Source organism: Terrapene carolina, unplaced genomic scaffold (assembly GCF_002925995.2).
Source record: "Terrapene carolina triunguis isolate 2854851 unplaced genomic scaffold, T_m_triunguis-2.0 Scaffold89, whole genome shotgun sequence".
Classification (NCBI taxonomy): Eukaryota; Metazoa; Chordata; order Testudines; family Emydidae; genus Terrapene; species Terrapene triunguis.
The window spans coordinates 32,318,544-32,333,615 of NW_020664440.1; the positions used below are offsets into that span (position 1 = coordinate 32,318,544).

The 15,072-nt window shown below is 57.3% G+C and overlaps 3 protein-coding genes and 1 non-coding gene across 4 annotated transcripts; all 4 read left to right on the forward strand.

Annotated features, from left to right (window-relative positions):
* The first annotated feature begins 51 nt into the window (after nucleotides 1-51).
* On the forward strand, nucleotides 52-202 carry LOC112109666. The gene has a single exon (XR_002908332.1). It is a non-coding gene; the product is annotated as a small nucleolar RNA SNORA57 (small nucleolar RNA).
* Nucleotides 203-1,846: 1,644 nt separating this feature from the next.
* Nucleotides 1,847-3,810, forward strand: CSKMT (citrate synthase lysine methyltransferase). Its single transcript, XM_024204239.3, has 2 exons — nucleotides 1,847-1,965; nucleotides 2,904-3,810. Exons 1-2 carry the CDS (start codon nucleotides 1,890-1,892, stop codon nucleotides 3,590-3,592), a joined length of 765 nt encoding a protein of 254 aa, XP_024060007.1. The 5' UTR covers nucleotides 1,847-1,889; the 3' UTR covers nucleotides 3,593-3,810.
* Nucleotides 3,811-10,895: 7,085 nt separating this feature from the next.
* Nucleotides 10,896-12,007, forward strand: LOC112109653 (ubiquinol-cytochrome-c reductase complex assembly factor 3-like). Its single transcript, XM_024204237.2, has 2 exons — nucleotides 10,896-11,132; nucleotides 11,326-12,007. The coding sequence occupies exons 1-2, from the start codon at nucleotides 10,896-10,898 to the stop codon at nucleotides 11,458-11,460; spliced, it is 372 nt and encodes a 123-aa protein (XP_024060005.1). The 3' UTR covers nucleotides 11,461-12,007.
* A 1,904-nt stretch (nucleotides 12,008-13,911) lies between these two features.
* On the forward strand, nucleotides 13,912-14,936 carry DMAC1 (distal membrane arm assembly complex 1). The gene is made up of 2 exons (XM_026650382.2): nucleotides 13,912-14,239; nucleotides 14,780-14,936. Exons 1-2 carry the CDS (start codon nucleotides 14,041-14,043, stop codon nucleotides 14,836-14,838), a joined length of 258 nt encoding a protein of 85 aa, XP_026506167.1. The 5' UTR covers nucleotides 13,912-14,040; the 3' UTR covers nucleotides 14,839-14,936.
* The last annotated feature ends 136 nt before the right edge of the window (nucleotides 14,937-15,072 follow it).

A 15,072-nucleotide genomic window follows, 5' to 3' on the forward strand; every position in this document is an offset into this window, starting at 1 on the left:
CAGCGGTGGCTGGACATCGGGGAGCAGCGTTCTGGGGGTCCTAGGACGGCGCCTCCTTTTCTTGGCAGGCCCGGGCGGTGCGGTGCCCGGCTCTGTAATGCTCCGGAGGCAGAGGAAGGGGATCCCATCCCTCCCGGTGTTCTGTCTTCGGTGCCAGCGGCTTCCCCATCTGCTGGTTCTATCCTCAAGCACCGGGACACGCAGCTGCGGCCCCGCGGGGAGGCTGCTTGCCCGACTAGGGGGCTCTCCTCGGGGGCGGGGGTAAGGCTCTGTGGTAGGGGTCGCAGGTGGCTGGCCCTGGTGACAGATCGTGGGGAGGGGGTTTCTTACGAATCTTTTTTCTTTCTCAGGCTCCCACAAGGCCGGGAGGACTCAGCTCTACTCCTCTCGCTAGAGCGCACCGATGCTGGGGCTTGGAGCCAGACACGACGTTATTGCAACCTCCTCTCCAGATCTGCTCTGATGCCTCTAGGAGACCTGTTGCCTAACGAGGGGCTGAGACTGATTCTGCGGGTGTGAATGTCTGTACTCTCCCTCCTCCTTTGCCTGGGGCTGTCCGCTTCTAGGGCAGGGACCCCTCATGCAAACAATAGCATCTAGCTTGGTTTACAACTAGCCCCATGCGGCTTGGGCTCAGACTTGAGCTCAATGGAGGGGTGGAATTAATACCCCTTTCAGGGGGCTGATAGTGGTGGGCCTAGGGGTGCTGAGCCCACATGAATTAATGGGACTGGTTCTTAAGTACCCAAATACTTTGAAAACGGGATATTAGGCTTCTGTGTCACGTAGCCGTTTTGAAAATGTGCCCCCAGTCCCTCTGTGGAAGAGCTAATGCTCCGGGTCCAAGATGACACCGATATGGGGCAGATGACTGTTCAGACTTGTCTGTTTGCACAATTTAGCAAAGAGGTCCTGGGGACTTAACTTGGATTTAACCAACTTTGTTTCTATTTGGCTTACATCTGTTGGGCAGAGTAGAGTGTTAAGTGAAGTTGCTTTTAAACAGGGGTGAGGTGTTCTAGTTTGAAGTAGTGCAAGTTTTTGCGTAGGCGGGCTTGTGGGGGGGGGGGGGGGCTGAGCCGGGGTTCTGCCGGGAGGGGGCAGTGCTGCCTACTGGATAGACTCCTGTAGTGGGAATCAGGTGGCCTTGGTTCTATTCTTTGCTCTGTTGCTGGGTGATCTTGGTAAGTCTCGTTCTCGCCTCCATTAACGCTTCTGTAGCATGGGGCTTGAAGAGATCCTGACCTTGGCAAAGCAGCTGCCTCTGATCAGAAGTGCTGGGGAAGAGGTCGCGTGAACGCCTTGCACTAAAACTCAATGAACATGCTCTGTGTGCTAATAAAGTTTTGAATGGTGTTCAAACCCTCTTGTTGGTTGATTCTGTTTGCGGGACGCTCATGTTAAAGCGCTGGCTGGCCTCAGCTGTTTCTGCGAGGGGACGTGGTGGAGACCAAGCTGCCTCAGCGAGGAAAATATCCCTGTGAAGCTGAACCCTCCTCTCTGGCCATGAACCAGCCACTCGCTAATGGGCGGCAGGGGCCCCCTGGGGCTCGTTAGGCTGCGCAGCTCCTAGGGCGGGTGCTGCCCAGCCACAGAGTAGAGGGGGGCCAGCAAGAGGCTAATTCTTCTCCCCCTCCCCCCCCGATTACTGTGACCAAAGCCACGTAGCTTCACCTAGGGGGGGGAGGGGAACCTGCTCTCAGGCCCGCGGGCAGGCTCGAGTTACAGCTGCGGGGGGCGGGGGCGGAGCTCAGGGCTGGGTCCCTGAGTGGGGACTAATCTCCAGGCCCTGCCTCCCCGAGCACAGGGCCGCAGGAAGTGGGCGGGGCTGCGCAGCGAGGCCCCGCCGCGCCCCAAGGAGCGGGAGTCTGGGGTTAGGCAGCCGCCGCATGGCAGCGCTCATGCTCCCCCCGCGGGGCGGCCCGGCCCTGGGGACCCTGCTCCGGCCGCTCTGCTCCTGGGCAGGTGGGTGCCGGCTCCCTGGCGGGGTGGTCTAAGCAGGATGGGCTGGGGTGTGTCCGGTCCCCGCAGTGGGTGCCGCTGCCAGGGGTCTCCCACGTACCGGGGGGACAACACCGGAAAGCCACAGGCAGGTTCAGGGGGAGTGAGGCCTGAAGGGATGGGGGTTCCCAGTCCCATTGGATTAGTTGTAGGGGCAGAAGACGGGGGTCGTAGGGGATGGGTTAGACCATCATGCTGGGGGCAGAGGAGATGAGGTGGGCCTATGGGGTAAGGCTGGGACGTATAGGGGAGATTGGTTGGGGGGAAGATGGGAGTCCTGGCCTGACACAGTTGGGGTCCAGCCCTATGAGGTTAGCCTAGGGGTGGGGGAGATGGGGATCTCAGCCCCATGGGTAAGGGGGGCAGGGGGAGATGGGATCAGATTGGGGGACAGGAGTGGGAAGGGTCCTTGCCCTATGGGGTTATTTGAGGGAGAGGTGAGGATCCTGGTCATATGGAGTCAGGCTGGGTTATGATGGGGGAGAGGGGATCAGACTGGGGGGAGGGGTGGTCCTAGCACTATGGGGCCAGTTGGCAGGGGGATCACAGCCCCAGAAATGGAGCATTCAGTCTCACTTACCTCATCCCCAGCTCCGCAGCATATGTGGGCTCCGTGTAGGGTTGCTCCGGGATCCTTTGTCTCTGGCTGCTGGCTCCAGGGTGGGGCTGCACCATCTGCATCACCCAGCCACCCAAGGGGAGGCAGCAGGGGCTCTCCCATACCCCTCCATCATAACTCCACAGGGCTGGGATCCACCCTTCCCAGCCTAGGCCTGAGCTGAGACTGGGCAATCCAGGCTCTATAGAGCTTCAGACCCCTCCCTGTGGGCCCTGCTGGGATCTTCCCCCCTCCCCCCACCGACTCCCCAGCCCATGGACTGACCCCTCTTTCCTCCCCCCAGATGGCTTGCTCCACAGCATGGCCCAACCTGGCACATGGGACCGCTTCTACACACAGCAGGACACAGCTGGCACCCCCAGCCATTTCAACTGGTTCTTCGACTACATGGCCATCTCCGGGCTCCTGCTCCCAACCCTGCGGGGGTGTGGCCCCCCTGAACCTAATCCCAGCCCCACTCGGGTGCTCGACGTGGGCTGTGGCACTTCGGATCTGGGCCTGGGGCTATACCGGGACTCCCCACACCCTGTCCACATCTCCTGTGTGGATGTGTCCCCTGTGGCCATCAGGTCTCTTCACCGGCTGCTCCAGGAGGTCCCCCCACCCCGACACCCCCTCTCCCAGCTTCACCTCCATGTGGCTGATGCCACTGACCTTGAGGGGGGTGGCTTTGGGGATGGTACTTTCCACCTGGTGCTGGACAAGGGCACATGTGATTCACTGCTGCGCTGCCCCCAGGGGCCAGGCCAAGCTGGGCGGCTGGTGGCTGAGTGCTTGAGGGTGTTGCGCCCTGGGGGCAGCTTGCTGCAGTTTTCAGACGAGGACCCAGATGCCAGGGTCCCTTTCCTGGAGCAGGCTGGGGGGCCTGGCGTGACAGTCCAGGAAGTCGGGCACATTGGTGGCATGTGCTACTATGTCTACACGCTCTGCCGGCCGGCCCTGGAGACACCAACCACTGGGGCACTGAACTAGGAGGGCACAGGAGACCCTGGGCTATGGGGCCATGGATATGGGGGTGGGGAATTGGGGACCCTGCCCAAAGGGAGTTCAGGACTCAGGGTTGGGGGCATTAGGGACTAAGGGGATGGTGCCTCCAGTTAGTGTGCCAGGAGACTTCCACAGCAGCATGTGCTCAGGGTGGGGGTGCCCAAGCCAGCTGAACAATCATTAATAAAGGAATTAGCACCTTGCTGGAGTCTGGCTCGGTACTCTATCCCCCTACATCTAGGGGTGGTCACCCCCATAGTGGGCAACTCCTCCCTTGAACAGTAGCACTCTCCTACTGCATCAGCCGGGGGCCCCACACCCCAGATGCAGGTGCCCAGGTATTGCTGCCTCCCTCCATCCCCACAGATCAGCCACCACCTGGGGCTTGGAGAGTGTGGAGCTCGCAGCCCCCAGGAGCCCGGCCCCACTGGGACACTACACCTGTTCCCCGGGCCTCGCCAGCCACTTCACAGTGAGACACCACAGCTAGGACAGGAACCTTTTATTGCTGAGCTCAGCAGGGGAGGAGGGGGCAGCTTATACCCACCAGCACAAACCCTGCAGGCGGTTGGCCCCCCTGAGCCTTGGGTCCCCACTGTCCATACAGAGCAGGTGCCCCGTCTGGGCCCCAGCTCCTGGAGGTGGTGGGGGCAGTGCGTGCCCCATGGTGCTGCTGTCCCAGATTAAAGTCAGGCTGAGCTGACTCTTGCTCACAGATGAGGGGCACTGGATCCGGCAAGGAGGGTGCCCCAGGCAGCCAGGCTGGTCTTATTCTGCCCCCTAAGGTTCTGGTGGCAGGGGGCCCATCCCCTCCTGCTGCTGTCCAGCTCCTGGGGAGGGTGTCCTGAGCTACGTCCCCCCCCACCCCCAGGCTACAGCTGGGTTTCTAGTGGGGTCTGGAGCCAGGTGGGGAGTGGGGTCCCCTCTGCCCCTGGCAGCCTCACAGCAGCACTTCATCCAGGGTGCTCTCCAGAGCAGGGGGCTCTGAAACAAAGCACAGGGAGAGGCCTGAGGTCAGAGCCTGTGGGGCAGCACAGGAGGCAATGTGGGGCCCGGTTAGGATAATAGCTATTTAAATACTAAGCCCCTCCCCTCTGTGCTCCCCAGGCCCCTCCCCCAAGCTGAACGCTCCTCCAACCCTCTCCCCAGGCCCCTCTCCTCCCCTCAGCCTCACCCTCAGGAGAAGCTGCCAGCCCAAGCTCCATTAACCATCCAGCTCCATGCCAGCAGCGTTAACGCCTCGTGGCCTGGTGGCTTTGGCTAACTCAAACTATAGGTGGGGGGCAAAGTCCAAGGGGCCAGAGCCCTGGCAGAGAACACCCTGCCAGCTGCACCCTCAGTGAGAGGGCCCCAGCTCAGACATCCCTGCTGATCACAGTCACAGCAGGATGGCCCAAGGAGAGACGCAACAGCCCCTTGGGCAGGACGGTCCCAGGACTTTATGGGTCACAGACACCCCCTTAAGCTCTGACCAGCTGGGCGCCCAGGCAGTAAGCGAGCTGTGGCATCTTGTGCCAGTCCTCGCAGAGGGCACCTTGCAATAGCCTGAAAAACGTCTGAAAGGTGCCTACCCCAAGGGAAAGGTCATATGAACACAGGAGCTACCATACGGGATCAGAGCAAAGGTCCATCTAGCCCAGTATCCCGTCTCCACCAGTGACCAGTACCAGAGCTCCAGGGCGAGTGTACAGAACAGGGCAATGCTGGAGAGATCCACCAGTGTCTGATTCTCAAGCTTCTGGCAGTCAGAGGTTCAGGGACACCCAGAGCATGGGGTTGTGTCCCTGACCATCTTGGCTAATAGCCACTGATGGACCTATCCTCCGTGCATTCATCTAATTATTTTCTGAACCCAGTTATACTTTTGGCCTTCACAACATCCCCAGGCAATGGGTTCCACAGGCGTGAACACCTCCTCTTGCTTGTTTTAAACCTACTGCCTATTCATTGCATTGTGGGAAAAAGTAAAGGGCACTGCTCTAAGAAGACTGTCAAACAGCAACTCAGTCATCCAAGTTGTGGGCCCTGGGAATAAGTGGCAGAATCATTCCCCGAGGCTGAGAATGTAAGGCCAGAAGGGACCTTTAGATCACGTAGTCTGCCCTCCTGTGTAGCACAGGCTCGAGAATGTCCCCCAGACACTCCTGCATTGAGCCTAATCATTCGTATTTGACTGAAGAGCCTTCCAGAGAGGAAGCCAGCCTGGACTGGAGATGGAAACTCCACCCCTGCCCTGGGGAGCTTGTTCCAATGGTCAATCGCCTGTCCTGGGACAAATTTGGGCCTTGTTTCTAACTTGAGTTACTCTGACTTCAGCTTTCAGCCACTGTTTTTGTTCTGCCTGCCTCTGCGCAGTTCGAGCCCTTCTCTATCTGCTGTTTTCTCCCCGCGAAGGCCTCAGACACCTGAGCTAAACAGGCCAAGTTATTTCAGTCTCCCACTGGCAGGTGTTTTCTCCTGCCCTCCAGATCCCCTCCAATTCTCCGATGTGGCCCTCAGAGCCCCAGGATCAGGCTCACCAATACCCTGTACAGAGGAAAATCCCTCCTAGGGCTTGTCTGCTCTTGGAAATTGACCCACTAGCTATTTCGGAATAAGCCCCATGTGGACACTGGGCATGGACTGAGCTAAGCAGGATCACGGCCCTTTCACTCCAGAATGTCCAAGGAGCTATTTTGGTACATTTCCAGGCACTGACAAGCCCCTCCCCACCTTTTTGCCTCCTCTAGCAGCTTCCCTCAAGGCCTCAGCAGCCCCCAGGCCTCGGCAGCCAGCTGGATCCCCTCCACACTCCCCTCACAATTTGACCATGGCTGAGGCACTGAATGGAGATGGAGAGCAGGGCCAGCCCCACGCCCCGACCCCCCAATAGCCTCATAGATACACTGAATGGGGGAGGGGCTCCTGCAGCACCATCCCACCCCTCAGAGTTTTATGGGGCCACAGTGCCCTCCCAATAGGGCTCTCGCCATGGAGGCTGGGGAGCCCAGATCCTGAGGTGCCTCCAAAACAAAGGGTTCTGGTCTGTATCCCAGTGTCCTGTTGAGGCCCCTCTCCCCCTTGCATGGCCACGCCCCCCAGACTCTCCAGGCCCCAGCCCTGCCCCCCAGACTCACCGGGCCCCGGTCCTGCTGCTTGCTCCTCTTCATCAGTGAAGAGCTCATCCTCGCCCTCCAGCAGCAGGAAGTCATCTGGGGGCCAACGCAGCTCCCCGCTCTCCACCTCTCCTGTCTCTGTGGGTTCCACCACGATGGACGGCAGCCGGGCCTTTCCCTGCACTGGACTTCCAAGGGGGCCCTCGCATGGCTTCCTGGGGGGAGGATCTTTGCACATCTCCTTGCACAGCCCTTCACGTGGCTCCATGGGGGGATCCCTGCACAGCTCCCAGGGAGGAATGTCCTCACACAGCTCCACGCATGCCACCTCGCAGGGCTCCCTGGGGGGATCCTCGCACATCGCCTCGCACAGCTCCTCAGGGGGACCTTTGCACAACCCCTCGCACGGCCCCATAGGGGTGCCTTTGCCCATCTCACACGGCTCCAGGAAGAACTAGGCACAGAGGATAAGGGGGTTGGTTTGGGCGCTGGGGGAGCCTAGCTACCCAGAGACCTGGAATGGCGGGGAGGAAGGCAGGGCAGTAAGGCCCTGATATGAGAATGGGGGTCTGGATCTGATCTACAGGAGGTGGGGACAGCAGCGCAGGGGGCTCTGTCCTGAGGGCTCACCTAGCTCTCCAGGGGGCCTCATCCCAGGGGACCCAGTGGGGGGATGTCCCAGGAAGGGGGTGTCTCACCTGGTTCTGTGCGGGAGGCTCTGTCTGGATGAGGCTCCTTCCCACTTCTGATAGCCACTGCATCTCCTGGTCAGTGCTGTGGGGCCGGGACAGGCTGTTCCGCCCTGGGGTTGCCACAGGTAGCTGGATGGGGGTGCAGGCCTCACCAGGGGTCAGCACTCCCTGGGATGGAGCACCACCACAATCTCGAGTTCCTTCAGCCATGGCGATGCTGGGGGTAGAAACTGGGAGTTGTAGTAAGAGGAGGCCCTAAGATATAAACCTTGGTATCAGAGGCCTGGTATGAGGCCTAAGGCCTGAACTAAAGTAATGGTCAAGACTTTGCTAACATAAAGCAAAGTTAAGCTGTGAGCCAGAGGCAGGCCCTGCTCACAGAAGCTGACAAGGAAAGGGCTGATGCTGCAAAAAGAGACATACCTAAAAGGTACTGGACACCAGATATCAGAACATTCGCATACTTGTACATTCCACACACAACAAGGAACAGGCTGACCCATCCCAATGACAGGGCCAAAAGGGTAAAATGATGGATAGAGTTGTTTTTATCGAACCAGTCTGTACAAAGTGAGAGGCGGCACCTTGCTACATAGAGGGGTTGCACCTCAATACGTCAGGAGTGATGTGTAACTTGTTTGTACCTGTGTATAAAAGTGTACCCCTGGGGTGGTGTCTTTGTCCGGCCGAGGGGGCAGTGGAAAGTCCCGCCACTGACTGAGCCGGGTCCATTGCCAAGAGGCACTTTCTCGTAGTATGCCTGGTAAACTAAGTAATCTACGGGGAACTGCCATTGTGTCCAAGGTCGCAATAAACCTAGTCGACGTGACTTTGCATCTTACTAGACTCTGTGGTTATTGGGGGTTCTCTTCGGGTCTGCTGGGTCAGCTATCTGCGCAGAGCTGGGGCAGCACACAGAGGGAACACACGCACGCAGCCGAGTGATATCAACATAGGAGAAAGCAGAGCACCACACCGGTAGCATCTAACAACAGGAGTCAGAGCTGGGAATGGCCCCGTCTCCTTCCTCCACCCAGCCAGGGTTAAGCCCCATGTCTATTCCCCAGGATCCAAGCCCTAAAGTTCAGACACCTCTGCACTGGGAATTCAGGCCCTTCACCAGATTTTTTTTTGGGGGGGGGAGGGGGAGGATTCCCCACACCACAAAATCCCATATACACACACTGGGACTCCTGGTCCTTCCCCTGTGGGGGATCCTGAGCCCCACAGACTCCACATACTGGGGCTCCCAGCCCTTCCCCTGGGGGGGAGCACTTCCCTGCCCCAAAGAGCCTCACTGTGACACCCCCGACCCTTGGCAGGGGTTACTTCCCCCTTTCAGCTAGACTATCACCCCCCTCCTCCATGAGAAGCCCCATTATGGGGACAGAGGGAGTTTGTGCCTGTGCTGACCCCCCACCCCAGCACCCCGGTCGGTCACTCACCATCAGGCACTGCCCTGGGCCATCGCAGGATGTGCGGGGATTACAGGGCCCAGCAGTCCCCAGGGCAAGGAGCTGACAGATGCTCCAGGCGCCATAAGCGCTTTGTCCTGACACCAAGCTAATCCTCTGGGCACAACAGCCCTATGGTGCCGGGGGGAGGGGGCGGGGGGAGGGGCTGGGATAGAGGGATGGGGGGCTGGATTCCTCTAGTCAGTCCTCCCCGCTAGGACCCTCTGCATTGTCAGTGCCCCCCAACCTGACAAGAGCATCCCTGCTGGGCCCCCCTGTACTCCCAGCCCTTGGATCCCCCCTGCATTCAATACTCCCCACCCAAGGGAGAGTTCTCTCCTCTTGGATCCCCTCCTCCCTGGACTTCACTCTCAACCCCATCCCCCACACTATGAGGGCTGCCTGCTCCAGGGAGATGTTCCCACCCCCTGCACCTACAGACTAAGGTGGGAGCCCAGACCAGATAGGGGCGGGGGCAGCTGCTGCCCTGGGCGGGAGTTGTCCCAGGACAGGGATAATAACATGAGGGGAGGATTGGAATCAGTGCTTCAGTTAATCACCCAGTGACCTCATGGGAACTGCCCAAGCAGCTAACTGGCTGCCCTGGAGGTGGGGGAGCTCTTTAAAGACCAGATAGGGGACCCAGATCTCAGCTTCTGGCATGAAGCTTGCACACCCCAGCTAAGGGGCAAGGCCACTGGATCCCTGGGACTGCTCCAGTTGGGGGGGGGGGGGAGAAGAGATTGAGTCAGCAGATGCTACTGATACAGGCTGGCTTTCACCATGAACTGGGTCAGGGCAGGACTGGATTAATTTGTCAGCCATGGAGCAATGAATAGGGCCCCAGAGCCCCTGGGATTGGGAAGGCCCCACCTCAAGTTTTGTCCAGTTTCCAGGCCCCTCCGTGGCCCCATTTCCCTGTCATGCCCAGGTCTAAGACAGCCTGATTACATGACTCCCAAAGTTTAAAGGGGTCTTAATGGGATTGGGGTGATGAGCCCTGGACAGATTAGTGAGGCCACTATGAGGCACATTCACAGCATCATGGGCTGTGGGAGAAATACCCCCACCCTTTCCCAGGCCATTTTATCATTACAGACCACAAGATGGGGAGCCTCAGAACCAATGATTTGCCCACTGAGGGATGGAGACAGAAGGTTGGATGTCCCCTGCTCCTACTTGCTTCCCAGGGAGGACCATGGCACAAATCCCCACCCCCTCCCCCCGCCTGGTGGAGAGGAACCACAACAGAACTGCCTTCAGGACAGAAGGTTCCCTGGCCATGTGCAGCCCTGGGATTGATCAGATGAAATCCATTTGGCTCATTCGTGTCTCCCTAGTGCACTGCCCAAGACTAATGCAGAAGGGGATCAGCGGAGCACTGACGCAGGTTTAGGGGTTGTCTGAGGGAAGCCTGGCCTGGGGAGGCCCAGTCACAGGAAGAGGCAGGGGGAGGGGTCAATGGAACTAACTAAGGCCTCTGTAGGTGCTGAGCATGGGAGCAGCCTGGGCAGAGCGAGACCTGCACAAATACACTCCCCCATCTACACCGCAAGGGGCTGACTCCTCTGTGCCTCTCCAGATGGGGCTGCCCAGTGGGGACCAGACTGAAAACCCCAGAGACCAGAGCAAGCACACTGACCTAGCCACAAAACAGCTCCACCCCTTTCTATGATGGGGGAGCAGGCATCTGGCCCGTCCCAGGCCCACACCACCCCTCTTTATGCTGGGCCGTCTGACCCACCCACACACCCCTGCCCTATGGTGGGAGATCGGGCCGTCTGGCCCAGCCACACACCCTCTCTGCAGTGGGGGAGCGGATAGGCTGGCCCAGCCAGATACACAACCCTCTCTATGGCATAAGTCCTCTGATCTCTATGGTTGCAATGGGACGCTCTGGCCCACCAGTCCCTCCTTTCTATGGTAGCAAAAATCGAACATTCTGGCCCCACTCTGCTGTCTCTCTATAGTAGCAAAAGGGGGCGCTCTATCCACAGTGCATGCTCTCTATGGTGGTGCCTGGCTCATACCGCCCCTCTATGGTAGCATGACAGGACGCTCTGCCCGGACCCCTCCCCCACTCTCTCTGGTTACCTTCTGTCCGCTACATCCCCCGGGAAGCCAGAACTCTGTGGCTACTCAGGGTTTTTCATACCGCGCCCTAATGGAACTCCTGCGACGCCTGGTGCTGGGGAGCCTGATGGTTGCTGGGACCACAGGGCTGGGGGTCGGGCTCTGGGCGCTGGCAACGCCACGAGAGGAGCGCAGGCGGGAGATAGCCAAGGTGAGGGGGCCTGGAAACTACCTCCCCTGGGGCGGGTCACAGAGCAGGGGGGGCCTGGAAACCAACATTTCTTGGGTTGGGAGGAGAAGGGAACTAGAAATTGTTGCTCCACTCTCTTTTCAGGGAGAAGGGGGAGGTCTAGAAATCACCAAACACCTCGCCCCCCCTACCGACCACTCCCTTCTCTCCTCAGGAGCTGCCGGAGACAAACCCCCTGCTCTGGGCAGAGAGGCGACACCAGAATGAGCTGGTAATGGCAGCGATCAAAGAAGCAGCTGAAACAAATGAGAATGTGGCCCGGAGGTCTTCATCGGACTGGAGCAAGTGACAGCTGACCATCACCCTCCCAAACGGGAGCCAAGGCAACTGGTACTGAGACCCCCCTGAGATGGAGCAGGCTGCATTTTCCATCCCTGAAGCCATCTGTGGTCTCCCACAGTCCAGAATGGGATGGACACTCCCTGGCTGTCAGCAGCTGTAATGATCAGTGACCATTATGCTCCCGGGAGCCTCTGTCTCTTATTCCCAGACCCTGGTCACACCCACTGGGTATGGGGGTTATGCAGATCTGACAGAGTGAAAACTACAGCATGGGGTAAAGAAGCAGCATTTTCAGGTCTTTAATAAACTACCCTTGTAAAGACCTGTCTGTTGTTGTGGTTAAAGCAGCTGGTGCAATGGGGTTGCTAATCATCATGCCTCCCACAGAACTGAATTTTGATAATATCCAGGCAGCTGGTGGGGGTAGATGCCCCTCCCAGCAGGCTAAAAACTGCACAGGCTGATATTGTTATTCCTCCACCTTTCCCACTCTGCTGTTGTGCCTTATCACCCTGTGAGGGTTTGGCTTTTCTATTGCAAGATCTTTGGCGTAGGGTCTGTTGTTTGCTCCTTGGGGGCTCCTTGGAGCAAAGGGACCAAGCGACTTTCTCCGTTGGATCATATGAACTGGATCCATAAAATCTCTGAACGTTAAATCTCACCAAATGAGGGTCAATCCATTCTCTAGGTCTTTAAAGCCCCCACTACAATGGGATCCTGGCTTGACTGGCCTTCAGCAACAGAAACATTAAGTAATTGTAGCTTTATTCTTCCTTCTGTCAGTTTGGTGTACCTACTTCTCATGGTATACTGGGATTGTGCACTCGGGGTAGGGACCAGCTCTTCTCCATAGGTCCCTGATGGGAGCTTCTAGATGTAGAGAATGCTGCAGTCCGTATTCTCAGCAGCACAGGCTATCATGAGTGTAGCACACCTGCCTCCTGCCCTCTATACTGACTTCCCCTAAGTTAGACTCAAGGCCTTGGTTCTTATCTTCAGTGTGCTCCATGGCTAAGCCCAAGTTGCCAAAAGCTTCAGGACAAGAAGAGCAGAGCACTCTGCCCCTCAGGCACAACAGAACTCTGGCATCAGTTTGTCTGTCCAGGAGACAGTGCTTCCCTGGGGGCTAGTCCCAGGTTGTAATAAACTCTCCCAGGAACTAAGAATCAACCCAAATTTCCCCATCTTCCACTCCAACGGTCTGGGGAACATCCGCACATAGAATATATCATCTCTAAAAAAACCCGCCATAATGCTAGCAGTAACAAAAATCTTCCTTTGCTCCTCCTTGTAGAAAAAACCAGCTGTGGCAAATGTTAGTCATATCATTTAATGCATCATTCACAAAGAAGCCAGGTACCACAGGGAATAGGGCTGTATAAGAACCAGAATGGAGCAGAGTTGGTGCTACTGCAATACAAAGGAATAATGGTAATGTTGAATAATAGTTAATACAGATAAAGTTTTTGATATAAATAACAACTAAACTAATTAAGCCTCCTGTTGCTTTGTGCCCTGGCCTGTGCCCCTTGCTCTGGTATCTATTCAGACTGTACTGAAGGAACTATGTTTGATTATTTATAGGATAATCCCAGTAAAGGGTGAGACCTGTATCAATAACGTACACTATTAAAAAGGGCAAAGTGAAACAAAACCTTGCAACAGCTACTGAGAATTCCAAGTTTTCCAACCCAAGCTTATGCTCATGCTGTGTTCCCTACAGCACCCCTGCTGGGAGAGTCTGGCTCTGGAGTACCTGAGAGCTCCTCTCACAGTCAATATTCCTGTCCTGCTTCCTACACTACCCCTGCTGGGAGAAGCCAGACCTAGAGTATCTGGGAGCTCCCTCCCTCCAGCTCGCTCTGCTGGAAGACGCTGGAACTGGAGTAGCCAGGAGCTACCCCCACAGCCAGCGCTCCTGGTCCCAGATGTTTATGTAGCTGGGGACGTGTAATGGTTCTACCTCAGCCCCACAAAGGGCTTGTCATGGGGACCTAGGGTGACCAGACAGCAAGTGTGAAAAATCGGGACAGGGGGTGTGGGGTAATAGGAGCCCATATAAAAAAAAGCCCCAAATATCGGGACTGTCCCTATAAAATCGGGACATCTGGTCACCCTATGGGGACCCAGCTGTAGGGCTCTCTTCAACTTTCCTCATCCTCCCTGGGGTGCAGCCTGGGCTCCAGTTCCTCTGGGGGCAATGGCAGCTGTCCCAGGAGGGGAGACTGTTTCCATCAGGATATGCCCAAGGGGGGCCTTGCACAGAGGCCGTCAGGGACGGAGGGGTTTGGGGAGGGAGTAGGTTCTTCAGAGCTCGGAACTATCAGCGAGTAGGCGACATTGACACACGGACACTAGACGCTGTGACACTGCACCCTCACGGGAAGCGTTTCCTGTTCCGTTCTTCCGCTCCCTAGAACCCCAATAGGTTGGGTCAGTACTTCCGGTGGCCAGGTTCCGCTGAGTTACAAAAGTCTCTATTGCCGGTTTCCTTGCTACCAAGGGACTTTCCCCGTATTTCCGGTTCTCCAATGGGCGCCGCCATCTTCGGAATCGGCTTCTTCCTGCTGCTTCTGTCCCCGCCGCCATGTCTAAGGCCTTGGAGCAGGGCAAGGAGACCGCGCCTCCCCTCAAGCCGCTGTCCGAGAGCTGCTGGGGCTGCCGCATCCTGTCCGGCTCGGTGCTGATCGGGGCCGGGTTCTGGGTCTATCTAGGCTCGCGCAGGGTCATAAGCCGGGGCATCGCCTCCTCCGTAGGGAACATCGTCCAGCTCTTCTTCGCAGCCAGTGAGTGCGCGCGTCAGGGGTCACGACGGGGTCAGGGGTGGGCAGAGCGTGCCCTATCTCCATGAGAACCGTCCCACACGTCAGTGAGTGCTGGGGTCACAGGTCGTATTGGCGGTCAGGGACATGTGACGTCATGGGCAGGGGGTTATAGGTCACCTTAAGGCCAGGGTTCAAGGGCCACACCAGCTACGTGGGACCAGCCATACAAATCACCCCCATTAGGGGCATTCCAGCCTCTAGTGTAGGGAAGGGTCCGTGGCATTACCCCATCTCTCTGGGACTGGGGGGTCACTGAGGTATGGGGCAAGGGGGATCATAGGTCATTGAGGGGTTAGGATAACTTCCATGGCTCCCACTACTCCTACTTCTATGCTGACTTTAAGGAGCATATGGGCTTATGATCTAGCAAGTCCCCACCTCCAGGGAAACTATAACCTACATGTTGACCATCCCCTTTAAGTTCCTAGGGGTCATGCCCTTAAGGGGAGAGTCAGTCCTATACAGCCACCCCCTGATGTCTCCCTCCTTTCTCCCCTTCAGATCTCCTCTGCTGCGGCATAATCATCCTAGCTGATCCATTTGGGAAACAGAAGAAGTAGAACAAACAAGGCAGGACAAAGTGTAGCTGCTGCCTCCATCAGCGCTGGCCAAGTCAAACAATGTGTATTTGGGACAATAACATGAATCTAAGAGAAAACTGTTTGCTTTTTCTTACTATGGTAGCCTCACAGTGGTACCTGGGAGAGAAGAGACCCACCCCAACTCCCCCATTACTACAATCCCCATCTTCTTCTCCACTAAGCTACAGCTGCCTGCAACCCTTCCCTCTCTGC

Excerpts from the sequence above, each read along its gene's own strand:
- LOC112109653 (XM_024204237.2), top strand. The coding sequence starts at position 10,896 with ATGACAGGACGCTCTGCCCGGACCCCTCCCCCACTCTCTCTGGTTACC. Across the intron at positions 11,133-11,325 it reads GCAGGCGGGAGATAGCCAAG|GAGCTGCCGGAGACAAACCC; the intron begins GTGAGGGGGCCT and ends TTCTCTCCTCAG.
- CSKMT (XM_024204239.3), top strand. The coding sequence starts at position 1,890 with ATGGCAGCGCTCATGCTCCCCCCGCGGGGCGGCCCGGCCCTGGGGACC. Across the intron at positions 1,966-2,903 it reads GCCGCTCTGCTCCTGGGCAG|ATGGCTTGCTCCACAGCATG; the intron begins GTGGGTGCCGGC and ends TCCTCCCCCCAG.
- DMAC1 (XM_026650382.2), top strand. The coding sequence starts at position 14,041 with ATGTCTAAGGCCTTGGAGCAGGGCAAGGAGACCGCGCCTCCCCTCAAG. Across the intron at positions 14,240-14,779 it reads CCAGCTCTTCTTCGCAGCCA|ATCTCCTCTGCTGCGGCATA; the intron begins GTGAGTGCGCGC and ends TCTCCCCTTCAG.